Source organism: Notamacropus eugenii, chromosome 3, assembly GCF_028372415.1.
Source record: "Notamacropus eugenii isolate mMacEug1 chromosome 3, mMacEug1.pri_v2, whole genome shotgun sequence".
In the NCBI taxonomy this organism is placed as follows: domain Eukaryota; kingdom Metazoa; phylum Chordata; class Mammalia; order Diprotodontia; family Macropodidae; genus Notamacropus; species Notamacropus eugenii.
The window spans coordinates 468589729-468613579 of record NC_092874.1 but is presented as its reverse complement, the minus strand read 5'-3'; the positions used below and the strand labels follow the sequence as shown (position 1 = coordinate 468613579).

The following is a 23851-nucleotide window of genomic DNA, read 5'->3' as shown; positions in this document are numbered from 1 at the left end:
TTCTCTTCCTCCTTGTCCAGTCTATAGCAATGGCAGCTCTACTCCCCTAAGGCTTTAACACGCCCTCTTCTACCCTCCTACCCACATGCCATGAAGCACCAATTCTGTGGCGTCTCTGTCTTTTAAGCCTCCTCCACCTTTCCCACCAGTCTCAGATGACTTAAATCTATGTCACCTGATCAAGCTGGGGGGAGAGGAGGAAAAACAGAAAAACAAACCAGATTCAACTATCTCCTTCTGGGCTTTGGGGCACATGTGAAAGCCAAGATACAAGACACGCAGAAAACAGGCAAAACCAACACGTACAGATCTAGAGACACAGAACTTGGTAGGTGCGTTACATCAATTCACCATGTCCAAACTTACCCTTCTAACAATTGCTGCAAATACCACCAGAACAACCGGAAGTAGCAATGTCCTCGTGTACCTCAGCGGAGTCTGAAAGTCAAAAAGACATTTTCAGTTGGTGGGTTATTTTGCTTCAAAAACAATGATCAAAATGTGAAAAGTTAAAAAGAAGTTCCAGTATGGAAATTTACAGACCCCTAAATCCTGTTTTTCCATTGACTTCCATCAGAAAGTTGTCTAAGAATTCCTGTAGTAAAGTCTTCCTCAATATGGGGTTAAGCCCAAGTACTTGTTAGGCTTAAATGGTGAATGTCTGTGGTCTGACAGATTACTATCGAATTTTATGTTTGCTTTTCTTCTTTCTGACTTCATCACACATAGAATGGAAAATATTTTTCTTCGTATCACATAATTTCTAAAAAGTTTATACTTACAATGTTAAAGGTTGCACTACCTTTAATATCTAGCCCTCAACCTTTATTTGTGTGAAATGCTCTTGCAGTGTTACCAGGGACAGGACAACACACGTCAGGCTGTGAGTGGTCAGGTTCGGGGGGAAACACAAAGGGACCCATGAGAAATACTGATCAATGGAGAAACTACCATGTCACAGGGAAAAGCCATTTTGAACTCCTTTATTTGGGAATGTGAAGTTGAATGAACTAAGTCATCTACCAAAAAGCCCCGGCACTCGGGAAGCCGAGCATGGAGTGTGAGTCTGCACACTGAAGAAACTGAAATGTGGAACAAAAATAAATATTGATCTATTCTATTATCATCCTGTTTGGCCGAAGTTTTGCTTAAATAGCGTTCTACTACAAAAGTCTTGAGAAAGCCCGCGCTTTGAAATTTCCAGTGACCTCCATTTATTTCTCCAACATCACCCTAAAATCTATTTCAACAGAATAATCAATCACTGATATCTGAAGTTAGAATCACTTTAACCAAACTGCAATGTCCTATAAAAGAATATTTGTCAAGAGAGCAAGAAACCAGTGTCAAAGTAAATCCTGTCTTCTATGGAAAGCCCATACCATTTTTGATCTTCCAATCATTTCAAATGAAATTGGTCATGATTCAATAACAAGTATACAGTCTGTTAGATGCTTTACAGAAAATTAATAGTACTAATAGCACAAATATGACATTTTAAGGTTTCCAAAGCGCTTCACCTATATGATCTCATTTGATCTGTATAATGATTCTGTTACTGTGTTATCCTCATTTTACAGATGAGGAAACAGAGGCTGGAAGAAGTTAATTGGCTTGTCTAGGATCTCACAGCTACAGAGGGAGGATTTGAATTCAAGTCTTCCTGACATTAGCAAATCTTTACAGAGTCTGCATCCTAGAGACAAAACTAGACACCACCTAAGCAGAGCTTTCACTTCAAGAGGAGAGAAGAAGGTCTGGGAAGGAGAAAACAAATGGTTACTTCAGCATTTAAAGGATAAAATAGTCCTTTAGGAGTGTTTTTTGTAGCTACAATCACAGTTAAGTTCTGTAATTGGGTTTCTTTCATTACTTAAGGATTCTACTACAAATATCTGATAAGATTTCTCTCACCTTGTTCTTTCATCACTAAGACAATAGAGAATTTCAATAACCATTTCTAGGCTTCAAAGCACCTTTACTCCTTGGTGCAAGCCTTAATAAATGATCTGATATTTATTAACACCAAGCAAAGATGCTTCAGAGAATCAACATTAGGGGCCACTGTGTCCAACCCTCTCATTTAAAGATGAGGAAATTGAGGCACAGAGAGGGTAAGTGATTTGCCCAGGATCAATAACATATACTAATTTTTTTAAGCACCTCACAATAAATCAGAGAAAAATTTACAGACACAAGATTTTAAATCCTGTTTTCCAATGAACGCTTCCTGTATTTACAGCTGCCATTTGAAAATTCTTTATGCATTCTGTTATCTCTCTAGCTAACTGGGGGTAGGGTCAGTACTATCTTCCAAATGAATGAAGAAACACAGGCACAAAAAACAAGATTGAGACTGTAAATAATCTTAGTCCAACATCTCCTCCATCATTTTACTAATGGAGAATCATAAATTGACTTGTGCCCCTTGACCCAGAGGCTGACAACAGCCTCGGGACTTCCATTCCCCCAGATTGCACACTGCGTGCTCCTGAGCATCTACATACCTAAATGGTAACTGCTTTAAAGCCAAAGGAGCGCTCAGGAAGCAAGCAGAGAGCTGAACAGTGAAGGGATGGACGCTTGGCCTGAGCAAAGTCTGCTCCACGGTGCCCACATTTATGTCTTTGTCCACACACCACCAGCCTTACATCTTCTTTTTCTGCTGGTCAGACAAAGGAGTTGACCTTACAGCCCTCTGCAGAATGACCTCACCCCGATGCAGAATGGCTAACCAGCATCACAGGCACCCAGAAAGGAGGCTACGAGCGCATTCTCACCTCCTTTTCCATGAAATCAAACTCTGCAGCACAGGTGTACATTAAAGTGTCAAAATCCTTGTAACTGAAGAATTTGGATGTCAACAGGTTGCTTATGTGAGCCTAACAAAAAATAAAGCAGAAGGCAATTCAGTGAGGGATTCTTTCAAACTTTACTGCCAACATCTGGAGACAATGGGTAGGCTGCCTCAAGGGGCTCTGCAGGGGTTAAGGTTGGGTCAAGGCAGCAGGTCATCTCCTCAACCCTGGCCCCCCCAGTTCGGTACTCAGCTCCAGGTCTCTCCCCTTCACCCTATTTAAATGTGGCCTAAATTCCAAGGTCTCAGCTCCTCAATTCACAAGCATGCTCACAACAGAACAAAAACTAGATCTCTGAAATCTCTTATTCATACTTTGGTTTAAATGACTATGAAGATTTGGCTTTACGGGAGGCCCTTATGGCAGGTATTTTAGCCACATCAGCTCCTTAAACTAACATACAAATTCTGCTTAAAATGTGAGGTCTCCCCTGATAATGTTTAATATAAAATTTTGGAATAATCTCTTTGTTCTCTCTGAAGTAAACTCAGAGACTGCCTCTTCCTTTGTCAGCAAAAGCCAGCCAAGGCCGACTCTACACTCCGTAAGGGGACCTTTAACCTAAGACACTATATCTTGAATAATGAGACTTTCCTTTGTATCTTATCATCTATAGACACATACTATGTTATGAATAATGGGACTTTCCTTTGTATCTTATTATTTATAGACATATACTATGTTATGGCATATTAATGGTAAAGAAAAATAGACATCTTAGGTTGTAATTTCTATTGAACATTGTTTACCCTTTCCTATCTCAGTTATCTGTTTAGGGCAGGAAGCCTCCCACTTACTAGTGGTGGGATGTCTTTCCTTATCACTGAGACATATGCTTACCCAGCCTGAAATCCCAAGGCCTGACCGATATTGCTTTGTTAATTGTCCTGTCTTACTGAATTTATGATCTGTTCAACTAGGAGAGTTCCTTTCTCACAGCAAAATGTATATAAGCCAGAAGATTTCTGCACTGGGTAGCCAGAACATTTCTGGCTCCATAATGCATTATGTTACCGTTGTCTTTAATAGGGAATTGATTAATTAATTAATTAAATTATAAAATGTATGCATTTAGCCTGTTGCCTTTTCTTAACAAAGTTTTCAGGTCAACACCCCTTTACTGGTAGAAGATTTGGAAGATGGGGAAATTGGGCCCTGGTGTGCCAGCACCCTCGACAAAACCATACCAACTTGTGAATAAAGAGATCGATTATGCCCTAAAGGTAAGTGATTTAAGGCTAAATGTTCCTACAAAAGGACAGTGAAACCGATCTGGAAATCAGTCAGTTCATTTCAATTGATCCAACAAACATTTATTAAGACTACTGTGTTCAAGGCACTGTACCAGAGCTAAGGAGGAGAGGAAGATAAGGCTCAGTTTTCTAGCAGCTTCTAATGAAGTTCAATTTAACAAATATTTGTAAAGAATCTATCACGTACACAGCACTAGCCTGGGTCCTGTGGGAGATAAGAAGTCCAGACAAGACGAGGTCCCAGAAGTTGTTTGTCTTCCCCTACAGAATGGGAGCTCCCTCAGGGCAGGGCCTTTTACTTGGATCTAGGTCTTCCCAAGCCAGGGTCTGGCAAACAGCAGACACTTAAATTCTTGTTTACTGGCTGACTGAAATTTACACGGGGGGGGGGGGGGGGGGGGGCTTATTTATTTATTTAGTATTTACATAATAGGGGTGGGGGGAAGGGGAGAATGACACCCACAGATAACGAAAATGACTATTAACACAGAATAAGCACAAGAGAGAAGCAAAAGAAAGTCCTACCCAATCTATTAGCAGCCAGAACAAACTAGGATTAGTATAATGCCAGCATAAATGCTAGCTGTATTTAAAGAGTTATCAGTTTGGAGGAATTGAGAAAAGTTCAGGTGCCCCAGAAGTTTTCAATTTCTTTCCCACCAAAGCCTTAGAATAGATTATTTATTATTCCCAAGGGCATTGATTCATCACATTCCAACTATAATTTGCAGCTAGAGTGAACCCTCCTTCTGGCCCCGCAGAAGGCCTTGCCTTCAGAGACAGCCCAGGGCCATCAGATAAGCTCCTTCTTTCCTCCTCCACAGGACAAAACCTCTGGGTATTCTCTCCAACCGTCTTCCCTCCTCTCAGCTCTGACACTCAAAGTCATTCTTCTCAGCTCCCCGAAATCTCCTTTCTTCACCATTCTACGGAGACTCTTTCACCAGTCATCCAAGACCTTACGAAATCCACCACTGTCCTCAGTCCTCACCCTCCTGGACCTTCCTGTACATTTTGGTGCTGCTGATTATGGCCATCATGATATGCTCTCCCTGCTCCCTCCCTGGCCTCCTTATTTTCCCCAGTTTTTTCTCTCTGTTCATATGACCCCCCCTCCTTAGTCTCCCTTACGACTTGCCTCTTTTTATCCCCAAGGGCACACAAACTCCACTGCTTCCATCTGGGTCACCCCCCTTCATTATTTTCATCCATATCTCTAGAAGGATGACTCTGAAATCTCTATTTCTAGACTCGACTCCCTTCCCTGAACTTCAGTTCCACATTTCCATTATCGTTTATGTCCAGATGATACCTCAGACCCAAAATGTATGAAATCAGACACATTTTATCTTCCTAAATTTACCCCTCCTCCTAATTTCCCTATTTCCGTTGATGGTACCACCACTCACTCAGGATCAAAATCTCAGGAGTCATCAATGACTCATTCCTCTTCCTCTAACCCACTACAGATCATAGCTCTGAAATATCTTTGGAATCTCAAGGCCAGAGGCATCATCCTCCCACCAGGTTTCAATTCCCACTGGCTAGCAAACTTGCTCAGGCCTTCATTCCAACTGAATTAGAACATCAGAACAGCATCCAGTCATTTTCCTAAATCCCTGGACTATATATATTACTCTCCTGCTCAAAAACTTTTGATCCCTTTCCCAATGACTTCAACAAAAAGTATGAGCTCATTGGCCTGTATTCACAGTCTTCCAAAAATGGCTCCCACCTATAACTATTACAGCTGAACTTCGTACTCCTTCCTTTCACTCATTCTGTGCTCGAGGTTCTATATTCGCCTTCAAGAGGCTCTTCTTCGAATCCCCTGCCCCCATGTGATGATCTCTACACCTACTTCCACCCCCTCTGCCTAGAATCTCACCTCTATTTGGTCCTACCCGTGCACTGAATTTTATTCCAAGCTACACTGTAGTTATTTGTACATATGTCATCCACAGAGGTAGAAGAGACTGACTGGGATTGTCCCCCTCATCTTTGTGTACTCAAGGCCTAGCAGTATCTTCAGTATAGAAAGTACTTAATTTTTCAGTTCAGCAGATACTTATTACATGCTTTTAACAATTCAACTCTATACTGCATTAAACACTAGCTATGAATTGGGCACTGTACTCAGCCTTGAACTTAAAAAGACAAAAATAAAGGAGTCCTGAACGTAAGGAGCTTCTATTCTGCTGCCCTGTTTCACAACAAACTCAGTTCTATATCATAACAATTTACTACTTTACCATTTAAGTGAATGTTCTATTAAAACCTATAAACTAGTAGCAATATTCAAACACATCACAAAGGAAATGAACACAAGGAGATCATCAGTTTCACATAGGTGATCCTCATAGAGTTAATTCCATTGAGGCAAGGTGTTAGTTCCCAAGTGGAATAACTGCAAGAACACCAGAATGATAAGAGCAATTTAAGTTTTATCTACAAGAAGGATAAAAGAGATAGCAGGGATACACAGCACTCTACTTCCTATTTCCCCCAACAAAGAAGTCTTTATTTCTTGTAAGGATATGAGAGGATAGAGAAGAAATTTTCCCAATGAAAGGTTGAAAAGTTATAGAAGTTTTACCAGTCTCATCTCCCCTCCAGCAAAGCAAACTGTTTACCAATGAAAGTCAATAATCAGTGTGGTGACATTCTGACACTACGAATATTATAACCACATTCTTCCTCATTTGCTTTCTAGGACACTTAGCACATCATGGTGCTATGTTGGAAAATTTTAGATGGAGCCCTACATGGGCCATTTTCTCTTAGTTCAATAACTCTGATTGATTTATTGCTTTAAGGAGTTCTCTTTCTCTCTCTCTCTCTCTCTCTCTCTCTCTCTCTCTCTCTCTCTCTCTCTCTCACACACACACACACACACACACACAGATTCCAGCAGTTTACCATCTCTTGCCTTTTACTTTGTACATGATGAGATGTTAAGAAGTAGCCACAAATTAGAAGTCATGTAGTCATATGCACAAAATCACTCTTTTGATTCTGGTAAAATTATGTCATCCCTCCTACCCCAAATCAATTGCAAGTATTGTTAGTAATTTTATATTTTATTTTTAATTTCTGAAAGCCCCTTGATTTTCTTTCTCCTAGGTATAAGAAATAGTAGGAAAACAGTTCTAGAAGATTCCTAAAAGCCTAAATTTCCTCCTATTTAGTTTCCTTCTAATTAGAGAAACATATCTTCTGCAAAAGCTCAATTTGGATAAATCATTTAAGACTATCCTGAAATCCTCATAACCTCAGAGCCTTAGATAGACACCAATACCAAAACGAGCCAGTGACCAAGAACAATAAAAGGAGACAGTAGGTCCACTAAGGACTCTGATGCTGTCTTCTGTCACAAGGAAGCAAAGTATGCTGGAAGAAGCCTCAATTTATAATCAAGAGGGTGTGAGAGTGTGGGTCCAAACACTGGCTCTGTCGAGGCATTTAACTTGAGCCTCAGTTTTCTTATCTGTAAAACGGGAGGTTTGAATTATATCACTAAAGTCTCTCGTAGCTCTAAATTCGTTGATATTATGAAAATGGATGAATGGGCTCTAAAATATGTTTTGTGGGGCTTCATTAAGCCCTATGTCCGTATAAATAAAAGTTTCAACACACTTGTAATATAGGGAAATTAAGCAAAATGTGACAATAAAAGAAAATAATTTTAGAAACCTTCTGGAGATATTTATAAACATGCATGCTTCATAAAAATCTTTAATTAGCTAAACTGACAAATAGATTGGATTCTGTAATCTAGTTTAATTTAGTGGGTTTTTTTAATCTCAAAGTCATAGTCTCAAATTGAGGATGATTCAATGGAATAATAATTTATCAAGTCTTCACATGTATAAGCTAAAACATACTTACATCGTCAGCAATGCCTAAGATTTTAGAGGTCAAGTACTTCAATAAGACTGTCCCAAGTAACCAAGTACATCCTTGAATAACCTGAAATGTAAATATGAAAAAAACTAGACTTCTTAAAATGACACCAAACTGCTATGCAAGCCTTAAACGAAAAATGCATCGTTTACTTACAGAATGGACATTACTGATAGCTAAGAACACAATAAACATAAGGAGCAGAATGCCAAAATTAATATGTAAGAGTTAAACTCAAACAATGCTATTGACAATTAACATTTCAAACTAGTATATTTTATAAAAGGCCTATACAGTAATTTGAATTATCCTTGCTAAACACGCACACACACGCACGCACACACACCTCTATCATTTCATTATCAAACGTTTGCCCGTCTGGCTTGTCACAAGGGACACGGGACACAAGAGTAAAATAAACAAAATCACTCTTTTTTCCTAGTCAGACTAACATAACGGTCCCAGTTTGCTTCCCATATTTGAGGTGCAGAAGCATTACAGATGAAGAGTCACCCAGAGGCTGCTGCTGCGCCTCGGCACTGAATGATAAGCAATAGTGTATCTTCTTGAAGTTTACTTGAAAGGGGAAAATAAGGCACTGTGGGTGATGTCAACAATGAACATGATAAAAGCACACAAAGGCCCTCCTCAGACCAGACAGCTCCTTACCCATAAGCTGAGTTCAGACACATTCGCTTTCAGGAAATGTGGTCTCATGGCCAGAATGCCCTACCAAAGACAGACAAAACACACGAGAAACAGCCAAGGAACCAGTTAGAATTGGGAAGTACTTGAACATTTTAAAAAAATAGAAAAAACTCTGGGCCCTTAAGCATGTAAAAGTTAGTCAAGTGCCCACCATCCCTCCTAGCTTCCTGCCCCTCACAAAAGGGTGAGAGAGGGGGTTCATTTCTCCCCCTTGGAAGCTCTCCAAAGCAGGCAATCACCAAGTCAATCATTTTTCGCTCTAAAAACTAGGCTCACCACGCCCTATAAAGTAACAAACTCCTATACGCAGAAGGATTTAATCACAAGTGTCTAGAAATGAAGTTGACCACACTTTGTCCAGAACCCAGAATGAATTTCACATTCATCATGTAATATTAAACAAACTAAAATAATCCAAGGTCTAACTCTGGCTAGGCTAGAGATTTCTTTAAAACACCAAGTAAATGTTTACTCTGAAGATTTTTCTAAGTCTTAATATTCTACAATTCTACAATCTACAATCTAAACCTGAAGTTGGAACCAGGGAAGAGCTGTGGAGTACATTTAGGAACTGTAGTCACATTTACATGGCCACTCCAATCATCTCCAAGTACTAACATGTCTAGGGCATCTATCAGCAAATGGGCAGTGCTGATTTCCACAAATTTTACTTTTTAAAAATCAACCAATCAATGTTGTTAAATGCCTACTATGTGCCAGGCACTGCACTAAGTCCTGGGGACAAAAAAAAAGAGGCAAAATAGAGTTCCTGACCACAAGGAGCTTACAGTCTAATGGAGGAGGTGACAAGCAAGCAAAATCTATGATAAACAGGAACAAGGAAGCATTCAATATTTTCAGAGTTGGGGCAGCTGTGATCAAGGCATAGGACTTAAATGAGCAAGTATTTGGTCTTCAGAGAGGAAGAAAACTACCAGTGAGACCTAAATAAACTTGCTAAAAGGTTCTGGATCCTTTAATTTACTTCAAACTTGGCAAAAATATGATGAGCTCAAATACCAAAAATCTGACACCCAAATGAAAACCTCATAGGAGAACCTTCTATTTCAGTAAAATTCTGGTTTCAAACTCTGAGCACCACATAAATATAAATCCATGTGTTTATAGATAAACATATGTAAACAACATGCTATATTTTGAAGCTGTTATTTTATTACTATTTGCATATAACACATGCTAATGTGTAAAATATACATAAATATGTGCATACACATCCGCTCACTTATAAGCTGCTAGGAAACCCTTTAATTGGCATGAACTTGCCCATGTGGGCAGCAGGACTACTTCCCCCTCCTAAAGAGTTCACACCTTTTCCTATTCTCTGCATCCTGAAACAGAAGGGTAGCCCAGGATGGGAAGGGTATTGACATTACATAGCCAAGATGCAAAAATTCAACCACCTGAAGATAAGTGACTTTTATCCCTAATATAAGCACAACTTTCTTCTCTTTTCCACTCTGGTGAGAATTACACAGTTATGCTGGAATCTATCCTTCATAAATAAAAGTAATTAGCTAGCACATAAAGGCAAGAATACAGTTCATTATTAACATAGTATAATCAGTATTTTTTACAATTATACAGGTAATAACAGGACTTGTCTTTGAGAAGCTAATTTATATAAAAGCACAAGGAATATCGATACATGGGGAATAGAATTGAGAGTGGGAGCTGTTAAGCCCCAGAATGAGGCAGGGTGACCCAATGAAGGAAAAGAGAGGGTCATCTTACAGGACTGTCTTAAGACTGAGATGAAGAGAAGATGACTTGGCCTCTACTTTAGTTGGTTGGGTTTTTTCTTTATCTCTGGAGGAAACTTGAAGATTCAATACGTTCTAGAACCTTCAGGGGGTACCCAGAGAGAGCATATTTGTACAAAATGGGCCAAAAAAGGGCATCTAAAAGTTGAACATATCTTCAGTGCAAAGTATTAGAGGGAACACTGCACAGGGGAGAGAGGAAAGGCCTGAGAATAGAAAGAAAGGTCTAGGTTCAAGTCCTGCATCGGACACAGCTGCTATGTCACCATGGGCAAGAGAGCTCTCAGGATCTCACGCATCTCCATAAGGAGCTGCTTTACACCGATTCACCTGCTCTGTAGAGCAATTTGAAACTAGGCTGAAAGAGCTATAGAACCACATATACTCTCTGATTCAACAATACCACTGTTAGGTCTGTACCCCAAAGAGAAAAGGGAAAAGGACCTATTTGTACAAAAATATTTCTAGCGGCTCTTTTTGGAGTGGCTAAGAACTGGAAATCAAGGAGACTCCCATCAACTGGGGAATGGCTGAACAAGCTGGGAAGAAATGTTATTGTGCTATAAAAATCTGACAAACAGGATAATTTCAAAAAACCTGCCAAGACTTACGTGAACTGATAAAAGGCAAAGTGAACAGAACCAGGAAAATGCTGTGACGGTAACAACAACACTGTGTGATGAAGAGCTGTGAATGACTTAGCTGTTCTCAGCAGTACAATGATCCAAGACAACTCTGAAGGGTGCAAGATGAGAAAAGCTATCTTCTTCACAGAAAGAACTGACGTTGTCTGAACAAGCCAGACAACACTATTCTTCCCTTTCTTTCTTCTTTATTGGAGTTTTCTTGTACAAAGTGACTGACATGAAAATGTTTTACTTGGCTGTATGTGTATAACCCATATCAGATTACGTACCATCCCAGGAAATAGGGTGGGAAGAAAAGGATGGAATTTGGAACTCAAAACTTAAAAAAAACAATAATGTTAAAAATTGTTTTTACACGTAATTGAGGAAAAATAAAATATTATTTAAAAGTTAAAAAAAAAGATCTTAAGCTACAGTGAAAATGCCCATCTATATCTGCCAAATCATTAAACACTGATGAAGTGACAAGTCTGGGCATAACAAAAATAAGGCATGGGAAACTCTTGGCCAAGGAATTCCTTGCTTTGTTAATAAGGACGAAAGAATTAAATGACCTCAAGTTAGTGATTAAACTCAGTAACTGCACTGCTAGGTAAGACAAAAAACCCAAAGAAACAAAAAACAGCGTGTGCCTAAGAAATACTCACCCAGATAATAACCAAAGAAGAGGCATAATAAGAAGTTAGTAACATTGAGTTTCCAAACATCAAAATAAAACAAAGTGCAAGAGAGATCTGGAAAAATGGAAGGAAACAGAATTAATATACGTAAAATGAGGTAATAATCTCAAAAGAATTTTTCATTAGCTAAATTTATGAGCAACAGATAAATGTGCATTGATATCAACACATTTTTTGGTCAGAAATAATAAAGTTTAAGATCAAATGCCATGTGTGTATGTGTCCCTACATAGATATGTAAACACTATTTACTAATTCAACTTTATGCTAATTTTAAATTATAGTATAGTTCAGTCTAACAAATCTTAACAATAGCCAAAGTACCCAGTACATAAAAGGGAAAATAAGTAACGAACTAGCTCCTTCCAGGGAACTCCACAAAAAGAATGCAGAAGATGGAAAAAAAAGAGCACTAAAGGATTCAATTACAGATGCTCATTTTCTTTTTGCCTGTGTTTCAGAATCTATTGCATCCGAGAACTATCAATTCAGATCTAGCCTCATTTATGATTTTAGCTTATACTTGGTATGAATTTAACCTTAGCTAAGATTCGATGGGAAAAGCAGTAGCTAACGGGAGAGCTGGTTAAGAGAACAGTAACACATTTAACAGAGCTCTTAGATCTTACAGAAAACGGATCCCAGTTACATGAGATGAGCAAGATTGAGATTGTGAGAACCAAAAAAGGAGAGCAGAGATAAGTGGGAGATAATACTCAACCACATTTATGTTTTTCAAAATTTACAGGCAATAGTTTTCCATTTCCCTCTTCTCCTTAATTCCTACTCCATCAACTGAGAATGCATGCAGCAATTGAATAAATCAGATTTCTGTAATGTACCCAATGTAGTAAGTTCCTTTGGTTGGCCCATGCAAAAGAGCAGCCACCCATCACAACACTGCTTTGAAAAAAATTTTCTACATTACACAATAATGCTGTAAATAATAATCTTATCCACGGCTTGCTAAAATATTCAAGAAGACCATTAAACCCAGATCTTGAGAGTGTGCTTTAGCACTAGGATCATTTTATTTTTTAAAAGAAAGTAAGCATTACCATGTGAATGTAAATGATCTTCTTTAATTTACATAAGTCAATGTAACCCACAACATAGACAGCAAATAATGACGCTATCTGAAACAGAAAAGAAACACATTTAAATGGTTAAAAGCGAAATCGTGTACATGATTTTTAAAGTATATTTTTTCCACAAAAGAGGTTACCACTGATTTAAAATGGAAAATGTAATATTCTGAAATATTTCTCAGCATGTTAGCATTTATAAAACTGTTTTGTATTTAGATGTTTAAAAAATGGAAAAAAGGAAAAGAAAATGTTCATGTTGAATGACCCCACCTCATGTAGTGATTGTTAAATGTTTCCAAAGCAAAGCAAGATGGAGGGAAATTTAGCATTACATTGCTGGAAGATACTTACACTTAATACGGACAATTTTGTGGCACAAGCCGTGTTAAACCCGGGACCTCCTGTCACACTGGCAATGCCTCTGGTCTCTGACAGGCAGAGAGGCTCAGTGAGGTGCCCCTCTCCATCTCCCTCAGACCCTCACCCGACACCTTCTCCTGCTTCATCCTTCTCCCCAATCACACTCCATCCTGCAGATCTTCCTGTGCATGCGTGGCATCCCACTTAGTAAATGGGGCGGGGCTAGGTCACTTTTCATCTTTGTTACCCCAGTACCTGGCCAGTAAGACTGCCAACAAGCTGAGGAACAACAATCTGTTCAGTCTTCACTACATACCAAGCACCATGCGAAATGTAGGAGAGAAAAGCAAACACAACCTCAAACCAGAACATCTATCTAAGGTACGAGGGTGTGTGTGCGTGTATACAAAGTATCCATATGCAGCCCTGCCCTCAAGGAGCTCACATCGTATAGGGATCAAACCAGGCAGGAGCAGACAAGATTCCCATTAGAGGGAATAGAGGGCCTGGGAAAGGCCTCCTGCAGAAGATGGGAAAAAGCTGAGTCTTGAGGGAAGCCAGGGCAACAACGAGGGGGAGGTGAGGAGGGAGGGTGTTACAGAAAGGAGGCAAGAACAGGGCAAGGAAGGGGAACAGAAAGGCAGGATGGGGCTAGCCCCCTTTAAGGGGCTCTGCTGAAGGTGGCCCTTCGGTTTCTGAGGAGGACCAATGACATCACAGAGTGAGCAAGACTGAAAGGAGGCAAAGCTGCACCAAGGCATCAGCCTCCCTCCCTCTCCCAGAGTCACGGAAGGCCAGTGGCACCTAACAAAGGACTTGAAGGCTGATGTAACTGTACCCAGGCTTTAGGGAAAACCCTTTGACAGCTGAATGAAAGTTAGTTTGGAGAGGGGAGAGACCAACGAAGACGTCTCCTTTTCCGTCGGCCGCCCTCACGTGGATCTTGTTGAATTCTCTACTGTGCCAGTCCCATTTTTTCAGTTGTCTTCTGTCTGCTGTCTTCCCTCATTTGACTGTAAGCTCCCTGAACGGGGAAAGGACTTTCTTTCTTTTTCATATCTGTATTCCCAGCTCTTAGCACAGCAGGCACATAGCAGGCACTAAATATTTATGTATCAACAGCCAGCTACTGAAAAGTCTATTATCACAGACTGAGAGGGGTAGTGTAGATGTGAGGGGAGAGAAGGAGCCATGTATTAAAGACAGAAATTACAAGATCTGGCAACTGAATGTACATGTGGGATGAGAGAGAAGCATGATATAGCAAGGTTGTGAATCTTGGGGCCTATGAGAATGCTGATGACCCCAATAATAAGAATGTTTGCAAGAAGGGAGAGTTGGAGGGGAAAGATAATGCATTCAGTTTGAAGTAGGCTGAATTTGAGATGCCTGTGAGACATCTAGTTCAAGATGTCCAAAAAGGTAGTTGGTGGTCTGCAATTGGAGCTCAGGAGAGATGGGGAATAGATATAAAGGTCTGGCAATCACTTACATAGAGAAGATAATTAAATCCAGGGTGCCTGATGAGATCAGCAAGTTAAACAGCAGTACTTCTTAATCTGGAGTCCACAGACCCCAGTGAGTCTAGGAATGTGGATAGGAAAAACATTTAATCCTTCTTTTCAGTAATCTTTGGTTTCTTTTGTAATCCTATGTATTTGTGCATTTAAAAGCCTTATTCCAAGAAGGGGTCCCTGGCCCCATCAGACTACCAAAGAAGTACAAAAAAGGTTAAGCAGCCCTAGTAAAAATGGAAAAGAGAAGAGAACCAGAACAGTGCCTGGGAGGAATCCGTGCTGGGGATGAAGAACCAGCAAAGGCAGGTAGAAGGAGAGCCAGGAGAGAGCAATGTCACAAAAGTCTCAAGGAGGAGAGCGTCAGCAATGTTCAGGGCTACAGAAAGCTTATGGATGAGGACTGAGAAACGGCAAGCATGGGTGACAATGGAAAAGTCACTGCTAACTCTGGAGTGCAAAAGTACAGCTGAGTAACAAGGTTGGAGGCCACAATAGAGACAGTTAAGAAGCGAGTGAGAGGAGAGAAGTGGAGGCAGTGAGTTTGGACAGATCTCTTGAGGAATTTAGTGAAGGGAAGGAGAGACATAACACGGGAGCCAGCAGAGGTGGTCAGATCCAATGAGGATGTTTTAAAAGAGGAGGGGGACGTGGGCCTGTTTGGAAGAGGGAGAGACTAAAGATGAGAGAATGAAGATGATAATGAGGGGATCTGCTGGAAAAGATGGGATGGGATCAAGGACACACATAGAGGCCTTATCCTTGGTGAGGAGAAGGGCCACAGCTCCATCTATGGCTGGAGTGAAAGAGATAGTGGGAGAAGCTGTGACATGACCTCAGGAGGAGGGAGAAGACAGACATGCAACACACGGTCTCGGCTTTGCACGGATGTATGAGGCAAGGTGCCCAGCAGGGATGACTGAAGATGAGAGGCTTGAAGAAAAGCTGCTGTGGAAAGTGGGACAGCAAATTCACCAGAGAGAGGCAGAATGATTGCCTGGATGCAGTGAGGGCCCAGGTGAGATTAAATGACATGGATCTAATCAGCACATTACCCAGGACATTAGAAGATAAATCAAATAAGTAATCCCCATTTCACACAGGAAGAAATTGAGGTTCAGAAAGGGTAAATGAATGAATGGAATGGAATACTATTGCACTATAAGAACTGATGAACAGGAAGACTTCAGAGAGGCCTGGAAAGACTTATATGATCTGGTGCTGAGTGAAAGGAGCAGAACCAGGAGAACTTTGTGCACAGCAACAACCACAGTGTGCAAGAGCTTTTTCTGGTAGACTTGGAACTTTGTAGCAATACAAGGACTTAAAAAAAATTCCCAATGGTCTTCTCAGGCAAAATGCCTTCCACATCCAGAGAAAGAACTATGGAATTCAATCAGAGAATACAGCAGATCATTTTTTTTGTGTGTGTGTGTATTACGTTTTGGTTTGTTATATGATTTCTCCCATTCATTATAATTCTCCTACACAACATGACTATGGTGAAAATGGATTTAATAGGAAAGTATGTGTAAAACCTATATAAAATTGTATGCCATCTCGAGGAAGGAGGGGAGAGGTAGGGGGAAAAAAAAATCTAAGTTATATGGTAGTGATTGTAGAACACTGAAAATAAATGAAATTAATATTAAAAAAACCAAAAAGGGTAAATGACCTGGTCAGAGGGACAGTGACAGTCAAGTAAGTAGTTGACAGTTACTAGGCAAATCAGGCCATAGTTTCACTAACTTCAAATCAAGTATTCACTACACTATATAAACCATACTGCCCAAGTGAGTGAGTCCACTGGCCTCTGGAGAAAGTATTAGCCAGGTTAGAGCATTTTATGTCTAAGTAGTATTTATTCTAAAAATATTTCCTAGATACATGCCATGTATTGATATTTTGTTAAATGAACTAGCCTCTACAAAATCTCAATAAAACCCATGGTAAAATAAAAGAAGTTAGGCAACCCTGAAAAAAAAGCTAACAGATTAAAAAAAAAAAAAAGATTTGGCCAGACATGGACATGCAGTGAAATGGTAAGTCTATGAATATTGGATCTGGACCATGTGGTGGGCCCCCAACTAAACAGAACATGTGGATGGCTGTGTGGCCATTTGGGAAACTGCAAAGCTCTCAACAATTCCCAACTATTTACTCTTAAAAAATGCAGGTGATGAAGGCCACTCTTCAGTCTTGCTCTACAGAGGCCAATCGTGCAACACTGATCTCAGAGGGGTCAAAGTGAATCTAAGGACACAGAAAGATGTGGGGCAGATCTAGGATGGCTGCAGAATATTCCCAAAGATGATCCCCCAGGACCAGATGATTCTGATCAGAAAAGGAAGTAAGCCAATCACATGATAAGAATGAGAAACTATGACTAGACAGAGAGTAGAAATGTTCCATTGTCATCCTCAAAATCTTCAAAGGAACCTGCCTGTTAGGCATTTCCTCCATGGAAGACCAAGGGAAGGGTAGGGATGAGAAGGTAGGGAGGGGCTGTGAATTCTAGTGCTGGAAGATGACCCATGGCAGCTCAAATTCAGAGGGCAGGAGCCTTAGAAACCATCTTGTCCAATAAAATTAAGGATTATTAGCCATCAGAGTCTCAAAGTATGGTGTGACATTTTTTAGCATCCAGAAGCACAAAAAAATTAATGTAATTTATAACTAAGATGATAAAACCAAACAAATGTAGACAATTTGTGATTTTTTAAAAATCTGCATACCTGAGTGAGAAGGACAAACTGAGCAAACTGCCAAGGAAGCATGAAAAAGATATTGGAAATGCAGAGTGCAATCAAGCTTCCTCTATAAACATTTGTAGCCCTAGAAAAGATAAAATGAACATGTTTCATTATAAAACACATTGATCCAGACTATAAAAACAAAATCAATTCCTTCACCCCCTAAAAAACCCCACCAAACAAAACCACAACGAAAGAACCCTAAACACCTCTATCCAGTCACATGTTAAACTGGATGCGTCGATGGGATGTAAGTGTGATTATGAGCTTGGCTGTTGTTGTTCAGTTGCTTCAGCTGTGTCCAGCTCTCCATGACCCCATCTGGGGCTTTCTTGGTAAAGATGCTGGAGTGGTTTGTCATTGTCTTCTGCAGCTCATTTTACAAAGATGGAAACTGAGGCAAAGAGGGTTAAGTGACTTGCCCCAGGTCACACAGCTAGTAAGTATCTGAGGCTGGATTTGAACTCAAGTCTTCCTGGCTCCCGGCCCAGCCCTCTATCCACTTCACCATCTCTGTTGTTTGGTCATATCAGTTGTGTTCAACTCTTTGTGACCCCATCTGGGGTTTCCTTGGCAAAAATACTGTAGTGACTTGTCACTTCCTTCTCCAGTTCATTTTACAGATGAGGAAACTGAAGCAAACAGGGTTAAGTGGCCCACGCTCAGACAACTAGTAAGTGTCTAAGGCCAGATTTGAACTCAAGGAATATAAGTCTTTCTGACTCCTGGCCCTGTGTTCTATCCACTGCACCAACTAGCTGCCCATGATTATGAACTATCCAATTATAATTCCCACTAACATAATACAATAATCTGGACTATTTTAAGAAGGTGAAATATAAATGAATTATTTGATATTTCACTGGATGTATTATCTCAAATATTCAAATAGATTTGGATACTTCCTCCAATGTTATAACTTATTCATGACTGCTCATCCTACGAACACCTGTCCTCTGGTAAGTTCCCCAAAGGGGATCCACCCAACCTGCTGGAGGACTCCTTGACTTCCTCCTGACATTGAGAAGAGACTAGTGGAACGGTAGGCAGTTCATCTCATCCCTAATCTTTACAACATAACCAGCCCATTTTCTTATTCTATTAGACTTTTTCCTGATTATATTCTTAACTCTTGCTCTTTGATATTCCTCAATGACCATATATTGCAACCTGCTCACACTTAACACACACACCTTTCTATTGTCCCAATTTTCAGTTCTCTAGAGACTACCTTGTTCTGTGTCTTCTAGCCACACAATAACATGAGTAGTATCTAAAAGATAGTTCTGTATTTCTGGGAGAAAGTAAGTCATTGAAAGAATTTTGCAAGCTCTTGAAAGCAATCTAGCCCCTTTTTCTCTTCCTGTGGGCTCAGTTCATCCACGTGCATCTCTATCCTAGATAAACACACTAATGGACAAACTCAACAGGTTGCTCATCCAACTCTTTGTCATAATCTTGGCAATAAATATTCTTCATCTACTTAGCTTTTCCTAGGTGAGTGGATAGACCACAGCTTTTTGAGCAGTTATAGATCTAGGTTTCAATGCAATCTGTAAAATGCCAACTGCACACAGGATGATCTGGAGGACCTCACCATTCATAGACATCTTCAGTTCGGATTCTAAACTTAGTCTCTCGAGTTCAATGTCTGTGGAGACTAGCAGTCTCACTGTTCTATAAGCCAAGTGATGCTGATGGCCACTGTGTAGTTCTACAGCAGCTCACACCTCTTGAAAAGAGTAAGATGAAAGACCAGCAGGACTTCCCATGTGCCCCACCACGAGGCATTCCAGGCTCTGCCATCAGACCTACCTGGCCATCCATCTACAGATGAATGTTTAGATAGGTCTTTTCCCCTAAGGAAAAGTGTGAGCTTCCTGAAAGCAGGGACTCTTGCTTTCTTTGTATCTCATGTGCTTAACATATTTGAGAATAAGCATTTAGTAAATCATTTTAATTTACTCATTATCTATTAAAAAATCCTGAGTAATTTTGATATACAGATGTCTATTAACCAATAAACATTTATTAAGGACTTACTACATGCCAGGCATTGTGTTAAGTGAGAATACAAAGAAAGGCAAAAAAGACAGCCTCTGCCCTCAAGGAACTCATCATCCAATGGGGGAGACAACTGTGTACAAACAAGTTATGTACAGGAGAAACTGGAAATAATCCACAGAGGGATGGCCCTAGAATTAAGAGGGATTGGGAAAGGCTTCCTGTAGAAAGTGGGATTTTAAATGGCAGATATCTTGTTGGAAGAGAGGCCTTAAGGTAACACTTTGTTGGAAATCATCCAAAAAAAGAGTCAACCAACTGCATGTGACAAAAAGAGGTATAAGATTCAGTTTCCACCCTCAGTTGCAATTTGGATGAAGAGACCAGACGTGTATAACCAAAAAAGAAATAATGTGAGGAAGCACATATTCAAAGCCAAACAAATGATAAAGACAGGAGTTCAAAGGACTTAATGGGAGGCACAGGAGATACATGGCACACTCATGGAAACAGACCACAGAAAGTGCACCCCAGTCGTTACTTACTTCCCTCCCTCAACCTTCTGCACCCCTGTAATGGTGACGCCCCAACAGCTGAAAATCAAACTTGTCTCTTCTTTACTCCTATCCCTCCTGCCACCTCACTCCACACGTACTGGCTGCTGCCACCATGCTTTCTGCTACATCTACACCATAATTAACAAACTTCCTCTTTTGGTCCTTCCATCTTCTGAAACTCATGGATGGGGACCTCCTTCTTGACAAGACTGCATCCCTGACTGCCACTACCAGGCCAAGGTGTTTTCTTTCAAACCTCCCAACTCTATGACTGCAGCAGATGAGTGCGAATGCCCTTCAACTCCCCATCACCATTTCCATAATCTTATTATTGCCATCCAAGTTTATCATCCAATCCTGATTCTGGTAGTATTTATCTAACACCCCCCTGAACATTCTCTCTCTGTTCTCAAGAGCCCCGTGCCTGGATCAGGCAACCCAACCCCTGACCCCCTTCTAGAGGACTTCGACATACATCTCAGTTGGGTTCTCACTGCATCAAGGCAATCCTGACTGACATTACTAAACATCCTAGGAGGAACTCACCAGTGGAATAAGGGGGCCAGTGCTATGGAGGGATGTTCTGGGGGAAGAGGCCACAGGTAATAAGGAAAGTTTCTAGGAGGAAACTACTGTTGCGGCATGGTAGCAAAGTCTGGAAAGTCAGAAGCACAGAGTGGAGGAAAATGAAGATCAGCCAGTCTGGGCCCCTCCCCAAATTGGAGGCCCCCGAGGTGGGAAGAAGAGGGGACAACAACTCATCAATGGTAGAAGGGAGGTGGTGTGGGTTTAACAATCATCTTTAAGCACATGATTCCCAAATCTAACCATCAGTGCAGGCCTCATCTTTCTCCTGAGTTCAAGTCCCATGTCATCAATTACCATGTGTGCACATGATGGGGGCACAGGAGAAAGTAAGGTCCTAGAGGGCACAGACTCTTTTGTTTTTTTCTTTCTATGTCCAGGATCTAACAGAGCCCCTAATAGGTGTCTAATAAATGCTTAACAAATAAGTGAATATAGATAAAAGAATCTGATTTGTTTCTTCCACATGTTTAATAAATAAAATTCTAAATTGTTCAATGCAAATACTCAAGGATAAATCAACATTACCTGAGGATATAAGTCACCAGTAGCATTTGAAGTACAAGGAATGGATAGGAGAAGCTTTCACGGAGAGGCGGGGTCCACATCACACGCGTGCACTGAAAAGAAAAATGCACTGAGGACCACTTATTAGCTGGCAATGGGTGCTCACTGAAAATGGCTAATCATAGATACAAATTAAATGGGAGTGTAATTTATGAATTATTTACATAAGTCACAAAAGAAGGAGACTTATCTCCCAATACAGCATTGCTGAAATTATAAATGATCCAACTCTATAGTTCTCAAAGCCTTATATGGAATTCTGACCTTAAGAACAGAAAGTACATTTTTAGCATATGTGCTAAAAATAAAGACCAACATTCCCCTGCTGGGTAAGCTTTATAGTGAGATTTAAAGTCTTCTACATGAAAACAGTCTTTTAAATGAGCTTTTTGTTACATCTTCTCTCACTTGAATTTCAGACTTAGGGATCAGAAATTATGGTCTATGGGAGTGGAGAAGAGGGACAAAAGAAACCTACAGGTAATTTTCTAGACCTCATTTTAGGCATTAATTTCATCCTTTCTTACTCATTCAACTTTAAATGACAAGGAAACAGAGTCTATTTGTCAGGTCACTGAGGAAGGGAAGAGAAAACTCCTGAGGTGAAGGACGTCTCCCCTCCCACATTGTCACAGGTAGCTTACCATGGTGGTTCTAAAAATGGAGCTGGCCCTGCGAGACATTAGCAAGAAAGAAAAAGGATGGAGAGATTCACTTTCAGCGTGTAAGAAAAGAAAAGTTTGTAGTGAGCTGCAAAGAGTATTGTTGGGCTTTCTACAGCAAAATAAGTTATCTGTGCTCAAGTCTAGGCCAGGGCTGGGGACCCTGCAGCCTTGACGCCACATGTGGTCCTCTAGGTCCTCAAGTGCCACCCTTTGGCTGAATCCAAACTTCACAGAACAAATTCTCTTAATCAAAGGATTTGTTCTGTAAAACTTGGACTCAAGTCAAGAGGCTGCACCCAAGGACCTAGAAGGTCACATGGCCTTGAGGCCACAGGTCCCCCACCCCTGTCTGAGAGAGGATAAAGGGATGGCATTCCATTCTGCAGGTTATAGAGAAGAATGAACCTTTTCATTAAAATATAGAAAGGCTTCAGTGCAAAAGTAAAAAAGAAAAAGGCCTTACAAAGGCAGAAGGGAAATCTGGAGGGCAGAAAAACAAAACCACAAAGAAAAAGAATCACAGAAAACCTGGTGCACTAAGTCATAAAGATAATGCTTATCCTGAAAAGAAGGGAGAGGGGCAGTCTGAGAGAGAGGTGACTGCCTGAACATGGGCATGGTGATGTGGAGCCATACGTACATGCTGGCACGTGACAGCTTGGCCAGCAGGGTCAGAGGGGGAGGCTGGACGTTCCCCATCACGGCACTTATTTCCTGAAGTGACAATAACAAGAGGGGTCTGCTGTCTTTCAGGGACATGTATCAAGTATGTGTGTGATGAGCCTCCCATGATGTGTAACGACTGGGGCCCCCTGCCACTTCTGGTGCCCCACAGAGGCCACGGCTGTCAGAACGGACCTTAGAGGCACTGCTCAGAATTATAAAGTCATAGTCAAGAAGCCACAGAAATCAGGGCCTCAGGCGGCATTCTCATCACTCCTATCAAGCAAAGGCAAGGACTTCAGAAGGTGTAATAAGTAAACAACAGCTGGTTAAAATGATGGTTTCTAAGAATTCATTTTGGACTCTACAGAATAGCTTAAAATACAGGAATGGTAGGCTCTTGGCCACAGATGGAACATACCTATCAAGGAATTCTAAGGTAAAGGGGGATGCTGTCCCATTTTTTTTAAAGAGAATAGATTCATACCTAAAAACCGGGCTGATGGCTTTAATTTTAATTTCTACCAAATATTCTCAAATGTATTAGTAAGGGGATGTTTATTAAACATCTAGACAGGAAGTTAGGATCACAAAACACCTATATGGCTTCATAAAAAAGAGGTTATGCCAGACAAATGCAATTTCCTTTTAGATAGTGATTAGATTAGGAGGCAATGCTATACATACATACATACATACATACATATGTATATATATACATACATATATACATATATGTATGTATATATATATATATATATATGCATGTATATGGTTGTCCTTCGTTCTTGAATAGCATCACCATGATAAAGTGAAGTTTCAGTGTGTACAACTGTGGCTGATCAGACCGATATGAGCTCGCAACACTCTTCAACAGATTGAGCACAGATAGTCCATGTGAATATTTGGGGTGGATATTCCAAATTTGCACATCCTATGTTTACTTTGTGCTGTCTCAATTCTGCTTTGCTCAAAGAGCATAGCACCCTTTCTGATGTGGGCACGCCATGCTGAGCAGTCCTGTGCCAGTGTCTCCCATGTTGCACAGTCAAATCCAAAGTTCTTGAGAGAGACCTCGAGAGTGTCCTTATGTTGCTTCTTCTGATCTCCTGCCCCATGTGAGTTCTCCATAAAATAGTCTTTTTGGCAAGTGTACATTTTGCATTTGAACAACATGGCCAGCCATCGGAGCTGTGCTCTCTGAAGCATAGTTTGAATGCTTGGCAGTTTGGTTTGAGCAAGGACTTCAGTGTCTGGTACCTTAT

The 23851-nt window shown here is 40.5% G+C and overlaps 1 protein-coding gene and 1 long non-coding RNA gene across 2 annotated transcripts in view; one reads left to right on the top strand and one right to left on the bottom strand.

Annotated features, from left to right (window-relative positions):
* Window positions 1–23851, bottom strand: part of DPY19L1 (dpy-19 like C-mannosyltransferase 1) — a 123161-nt gene that overhangs the window by 28447 nt on the left and 70863 nt on the right. Inside the window, exons 8-15 of the mRNA XM_072598860.1 lie at window positions 21220–21311; window positions 17528–17627; window positions 12889–12966; window positions 11798–11884; window positions 8684–8743; window positions 8000–8080; window positions 2781–2882; window positions 367–438 (exon numbers count right to left, since the gene is read on the bottom strand). Coding sequence (XP_072454961.1) covers window positions 367–438; window positions 2781–2882; window positions 8000–8080; window positions 8684–8743; window positions 11798–11884; window positions 12889–12966; window positions 17528–17627; window positions 21220–21311 — 672 coding nt within the window. The remainder of the gene's footprint in view (window positions 1–366; window positions 439–2780; window positions 2883–7999; window positions 8081–8683; window positions 8744–11797; window positions 11885–12888; window positions 12967–17527; window positions 17628–21219; window positions 21312–23851) is intronic.
* LOC140497670 (uncharacterized) lies at window positions 18172–22921 on the top strand. The gene is made up of 3 exons (XR_011964806.1): window positions 18172–18218; window positions 21678–21738; window positions 22677–22921. It is a non-coding gene; the product is annotated as an uncharacterized lncRNA (long non-coding RNA).